Genomic DNA, 6,697 nt, shown 5'->3' on the forward strand with positions numbered 1-6,697 from the left:
GGGCCTCCCTTCTGAAGCTGCTGCCCCCGCGACCTGACCCCGGAAAGGCGGAAGAAAATGGATGGATGGATGGAAGAACAAGTTTGCAATTTCTACAGAAAAACAACAACACAGTATTAAAGTACGTTTTTGGTTATTTCATGAACACTTAAATGTGGTTTTTGAATTAAGCTTTGATTTAACTTTCAAAAACATTGAGGTGCCTGTGCTGTAGTTCTTTGAAGCCTTTATGATGTATTTTTTTTTTTACCAATCTAGGTTCATTAATTCCAGCTTTTGCCACTATCAGGCACATTTCAGCTGATATTTTTTGCATCAAACTAAAGGAGACAATGTGAAAACAGAGCAAAGCTTTGAATAAGGCAATATGGTTTTGAAGACAGCAGATATCTGTGACAAATGTGCCATCTGCTGCTCAGACTTTGCCACTAACAGTGTGATTATCTTCTTCTCATACTTCTCAAACTTTAGTTTTTTTTATTTACGTTTCATTGCTTTTCATTTATAAAAAAGGCATTTTGAATGTTTATTTGAAATTTCCTGATGCATCTCAGTAATCCAGGTAAAAAATCAAAAAGAAACCCGTCCAGAAGACCTATACAATTTTTTTCTTTTTTATTTGAAATTGCACTAAATAATCTTTGAGAGAACATCTATCGATGTGCTGAAGCAGCTTTTTTCTCCACAGATTCTGCTTTAGATTTATGCTTTAGGCAAGTCTCTCTGAATATGACTTTGCTACAAAGAGAAAATAAAGTTACGATGGATTGAATAATTTAATTTTACTAATGATAATTGATAATTGATTTGTCCACAAGACTGCGATTCTATATGTTCCCCTCTACATGGTCGAAAATGTAAATAAATATTGATATATTTGAAGTTGTGTTTTACCATGTCAAAAAGTTGAGCAGTTTGAAAAATGTTGTGTTTCACATCTTTTTTTATAATTATTTTATAGTAATTCTACAAATTGCCGACAGATGGCAGCACTACACACTAGCTGAGTGTAGTCTTCCGTTAAATCATCAAAAGAAGAACGCGTTAGCACGGGGTCCTTAGCAGCCAGGTGTTGTGCCGAAAAATGCATGCCTGACGTAAAAAGCACCTCCGATTGGAAAGCAGATTTCAAGTATTTGTTTTTACTTTCAAAATTATTCCACAATGACTTAATGATAATTTCTAAATTAGTGCTTTGCTACAGCTATGAAATTCTTACTGTCGACGACAATCGGTGTCCTGACTAAAACTCAAAAAGTGCTTTATACATGGAGCCGGTGACAGAAATGTGAAGCGTGTGAAAATATGTCATGAAATTTATATATATAGCGTACACATCAAAATGGAATACACGTAAAAATAAAAGACGAAGATTTGGGTTTTTTTTCCTTGAAAAACTCGCTTCCTACGACGATGTTACTTTTTCCGACACAACACCAGTGTGAGCCTGAGAGCATCCTTCTAGAAAAGCACCACTTTAAGTAGAAGATACGGACTGTACCAAGGGCTGCACAGTAAAGGCACAAGCCGACGAAGAACAAAAATCTCTTTGAAGACAAAGAGTAAAAGGTATGGTGTAAGTTCGACCTCCGTAAAATGTTGGATCGCTCTGATTTCGAAAATCTTTTGTCATCTGTTTTTCAGACGGCCGATCGAAAAAACGAGTTTTTCGCCGCGTCCCGACGCTACCTTTTGTTTTTCGCTGTTAAAACTTAAAATCGCGTGGCCACAGTTTTACATATGAATACGATTCAACTACAGTTTTTGCTAATTTTAGCAGCCAGTTTTAAGTGTCATTCGGTAACTAAAAGGCTTTGACCACATATCGGTAAACAACATGCTATCTATCCGCTAACAATGGGACATGGAGGTCAGGACTGCGCTACGTTAAACTGATTTGGTGTAACATTACCGCTCTCTAAAGAAAGTCTTGCCTACTTAGTTAATTTATATAAACGAAATTTACAATGTACACGTCTAAACACTCGCTGAGAATCCATAAAAGCTATCTGGGAGGTTAAGCTAGTGTTTTCGCCTGAGTTAAGTAAAAGCTTTTTAACTTTAAGCAGGAGGCCGACATTTTATTTTGTTCTCGGTTTCTTTAAATTCAGCGTCGAACCGTGATGATTTAATTCAACCTAAATATTTGTGGAGTAGTTTTAAATATAAATGACATGTGGTTCTTGTGATTGGTTTAAAGCTAAAGGGAATTGTCTTCATGTTTAAATGATGAAACAAAACTTTTGTCATCTCCGTGACATTTATGCTTCAGTTTAACTTCTACTAGGCACAGTAATCAGATTAAATAATTTTTGATAAAATAAATAATTGGAAGCTTCCATATAGCATATTTCTTTCTAAGTCACCCTTAAGAGGAGGTGGAGGTCAGCCAAATTAAAAAGACTGTTTACTATAAACATCTACAACTACAAAATAAAAGTCCACTTGTTTGTATGCCTTTTAAACATGATCACCATAATCTCTGGGTTTTGAGAAGCATTTACTGTTTTGGTTAAAATGTTTTACACAATGGACAATGTTGAAGATATCTATTCCATTATGCCAGTATTCCTTTAAAAAAAATAATGACACCTCTAATCCAATTCGTAAAACAATTATACACTCCACGGTGTGAATCCATCCGTCTGTCCGTTTTCTGCCGCTTATCTGGGGTCGGGTCTTGGGGGCAGCAGCCTAAGCAGAGAGACCCAGACTTCCCTCTCCCCGGCCACTTGGGCCAGCTCATCTGGGGGAATCCCAAGGCATTCCCAGGCCAGCCGAGAAACATAGTCCCTCCAGTGTMTCCTGGGTCTTCCTCTAGGCCTCCTCCCAGTGGGACGTGCCCGGAACACCTTACCAGGGAGGCATCCTAACCAGATGCCCGAGCCACCTCAACTGGCTCCTCTCGATGTGGAGGAGCAGCGGCTCTACTCTGAGTTCCTCCCGGATGATCGAACTTCTCACCCTATCTCTAAGGGAGAGCCCAGCCACCCTGCGGAGGAAACTCATTTCTGCCGCTTGTATCCGGGACCTCGTTCTTTCGGTCATGACCCAAAGCTCATGACCATAGATGAGGGTAGGAATGTAGACCAACCGGTATAGCGCTCGCATCACTGCAGACGCAGCACCAATCCGCCTGTCAATCTCCCGCTCCATTATTCCCTCATTCATGAACAAGACCCCGAGATACTTAAACTCCTCCACTTGGGGCAGGACCTCCTCCCCGACCCAGAGGCTGCACGCTACCGTTTTCTGGCTCAAGACCATGGTCTCAGATTTGGAGGCACTGATCCGCATCCCCGCCGCTTCACACTCGGCTGCGAACTGCTCCAGTGAGAGCTGAAGATCTTGATCTGATTAAGCCAATAGGACCACATCATCCGCAAAAAGCATAGATGCAATCCTAAGGTCACCAAAAAGGATCCCGTCAACACCTTGGCTGCACCTAGAAATTCTGTCCATAAYAGTTATGAACAGAATCGGTGACAAAGGGCAACCTTGGCGGAGTCCAACTCTCTCTGGAAGCGAGTCCGACTTACTACCGGCAATGTGGACCAAGCTCTGGCACCAGTCGTACAGGGATCTAACAGCCCGTATCAATGGGCCTGMTACCCCATACTCCCGGAGTATCCCCCACAGGAGTCCCTGAAGCACACGGTTGAACACCTTCTCCAAGTCCACAAACACATGTAGACTGGTTGGGCGAACTCCCATGCACCCTCCAGGATCCTGCTGAGGGTGTAGAACTGGTCCAGTGTTCAACGACCAGGACAAAATCCACACTGCTCTTCCTGAATCCGAGATTCGACTATCCGACGGACCCTCCTCTCCAGAACCTGAATAGACCTTACCAGGGAGGCTCGGAAGTGTGATCCCCCTATAATTGGAACACACTCTGTGGTCCCCCTTTTTAAATAGACACCACCCCTGTCTGCCAATCCAGAGGAACTGCCCCTGATGTCCACGCGATATTGTAGAGTCGCGTCAACCAACGCAACCCCACAACATCTAGAGCRTTAAGGAACTCGGGGAATCTCATCCACCCCCAGTGCCTTGCCACGAGGAGCTGTTTAACCACTTCAGTGACCTTGGCACCGGAGATTGGAGAGTCCTCAGGGTCCTCAGGCTCTGCTTCCTCATGGGAAGACGTGTCGGTAAGATTGAGGTCTTTGTAGGATTCCGCCCACCGACCCACAACGTCCAGAGTTGAGGTCAGCAGCGCACCATCCCCATCATAAATAGAGTTGGCGGTGAACTGCTCCCCCTCTGAGATGCCAGATGGTGGACCAYAATCGCCTCGAAGCCGTACYGAAGTCTTTTTCCATGACCTCTCCGAACTCCTCCCACGCCCGAGTTTTTGCCTCAGTGACCACCCGAGCCGCAATCCGCTTGGACTGCCGATACCTGTCTGCTGCTTTTGGGGTCCCACAGGCCAAAAAGACCCGATAGGAGACCTTCTTCAGCCTGACAGCATCCCTCACCGCTGATGTCCACCATTGGGTTCGAGGGTTGCCGCCATGACGGTGTGAATATTCAAAGCAAATAATGTCTGCACAACAGTATTATTAATTATTGTCATTTTATTATTAAAGTTTTTCACATGTTTGTATCTTCTTAATATTTTGTCCACATAGGATGCCTTCAGCAGCTGTTGGCAACAGTGCTGTCCCGTCTGTCGTACCAGACCTGGGAAATGGAAGTCACTCAGAGACCATGAAGCAGTTTCTTGGTGTTATTGACAAGAAGGTTCGAAACATGGAAAAGAAGAAGGTACACATATAAAAAATGAATGTGTTATGGCCTCTCTTCATTGTGTGTATTTAATCCGATTCATATTCTTTGTCATCAAATAATTTGTTATTCACAGTCACTGATCTGAATTCAGATGATGGTATCTAAATATGTTGAATTCTGTGTGTGTGTGTGTGTGTGTGTGTGTGTGTGTGTGTGTGTGTGTGTGTGTGTGTGTGTGTGTGTGTGTAGGAGGGGAGATATGTAAACTGTGTTTAGCTGTAAGTTAAAATTTGTGAAGCGAAATTCTGCATCTTCTGCTTTGAAATTTAAATTTTGCCTTTCATTATAATTTCTATTATATAGAATATATTACAATATTTTATTTCTTTTTATATTTTTGTCATCATTGTATTCCCCATCATAAATTAAATCTGTAATGTCTTGTGATGATTTTACAGTCCAAACTGGATGATATTCAAGCAAGAAAGACTAAAGGGGAAAGGCTAAATCAAGATCAGTTGGTAAGATAAGAAAATTATTTTTTGTTCCTTGTTTTAAAATAAAAATTTCTGTCTTAAAAACTGTTCATTTTTCACCTTACGCCCCCCCCCCCCCCTTTTTTTTAAATGAACGTTTTTCTGCTTTTAATGCACAACAAATCTATTTTTTTTTTGTTGTGTCTGAAGGAGGCCTTGTCAAAATATCAAGAAATCAACAACAACCTTGATTTTGCTCGAGAGTTGCAGAAGAGCTTCTTGGCGTTGGGTCAAGAGGTAAGAATTTTTTTTTTTTTTTTTAGCTTTGTGAGCAAACCTTGTCAGTTTTGAAAACATTTCTGTTTTGTGCCACCTTTGGGAGAAGTTTTTCATCGTGAAACACTGGATTGGTTTAATCCTGAATTGTGACGTCCAGATAAGGTTTGAAACMTACTTGGTGAATCAGACTGCGCTTGTGTGTTTTAGGTTCAGAAAGCAGTGAAGAAGTCTGCGCGAAGAGAGCAGCTGCAACGGGAGGAGACGGAGCAGCGGCGACTGAGGACCGTTTTGGAGCTGCAGTATTTACTGGACCAGTTAGGAGACGATGGTGTCAGGCAGGACCTGAAACGACTCGATGTCTCAGGTTCACCTCTTCTCACTGACGGTGACCTCGCATCATTTGATGAGTTTTACAAATTGGTGGGACCTGATAGGAACTACGATCTCAGGTATGATGTTCATGTGTCTGTTTTTTAGAAATGGGGGGCTGTCATCGTTCAGTTTGATTTTTCATTTACTCTGGTTTGAAATTCTTGTAGGTTGACTGAACAGTACGAAGACGCCTCGCTACACTTGTGGGCTCTGCTTGAAGGCCGAGACAAGGCTGTGGCAGGAACCACATGTGAGTATTTTTATTCCATCGGGGATAGCAAACAAATTCTTCAATTTGTTGGAAACTTGAACCATTTAATGAAAATTTATTTATAGCATAAACATTGAGTAACTCAAGTCTTTCCTCTGCCTACATCTCCCAGGTGTGGTTTTAGATCGGGGTTCAGTGAAATGATCAACATTCTACTAAACATATTTTTTGTTGATATTGATCACAGGGATCCATGATTAGTTGTAACATTAAACTTTATTTGATAAACATATATTTTAACTGTAAAATAAAGACTGTAAAAATACTGTAGCCTGTTTAGTTTTAGTTTGGATGGAGGACAACAGAGCTGCTTCATGAAGGAAGAYCCCCAGCTTAGCCTGTTTGCTTTAGCGCCAACTAGGGTTGGGCATAATTGTATCGTGTGCAATTAATCGTCAGAAAAACATTAATCGATTATTATTTGGCACTTGGTGATTAACATGATTAATGCCACCAGGCAGACTGACTGGATACACTCACCGGCCACTTTATTAGGTACACCTGTCCAACTGCTCGTTAACACTTAATTTCTAATCAGCCAATCACATGGCGGCAACTCAGTGCA

The 6,697-nt window shown here is 41.7% G+C and overlaps 1 protein-coding gene across 2 annotated transcripts in view; it reads left to right on the forward strand.

Moving 5' to 3' along the window:
- The first annotated feature begins 1,302 nt into the window (after nt 1–1,302).
- caprin1a (cell cycle associated protein 1a) overlaps nt 1,303–6,697 on the forward strand; it is a 12,502-nt gene continuing 7,107 nt past the window's right edge. For both annotated transcript variants that reach the window (XM_014026490.1, XM_014026500.1), the window contains exons 1-6: nt 1,303–1,569; nt 4,635–4,770; nt 5,193–5,255; nt 5,421–5,507; nt 5,697–5,938; nt 6,029–6,111. In XM_014026490.1, coding sequence (XP_013881944.1) covers nt 4,636–4,770; nt 5,193–5,255; nt 5,421–5,507; nt 5,697–5,938; nt 6,029–6,111 — 610 coding nt within the window. In that variant the 5' untranslated portion in view covers nt 1,303–1,569; nt 4,635. The remainder of the gene's footprint in view (nt 1,570–4,634; nt 4,771–5,192; nt 5,256–5,420; nt 5,508–5,696; nt 5,939–6,028; nt 6,112–6,697) is intronic.

This window comes from Austrofundulus limnaeus, unplaced genomic scaffold (genome assembly GCF_001266775.1).
Source record: "Austrofundulus limnaeus strain Quisiro unplaced genomic scaffold, Austrofundulus_limnaeus-1.0 Scaffold5, whole genome shotgun sequence".
In the NCBI taxonomy this organism is placed as follows: Eukaryota; Metazoa; Chordata; class Actinopteri; order Cyprinodontiformes; family Rivulidae; genus Austrofundulus; species Austrofundulus limnaeus.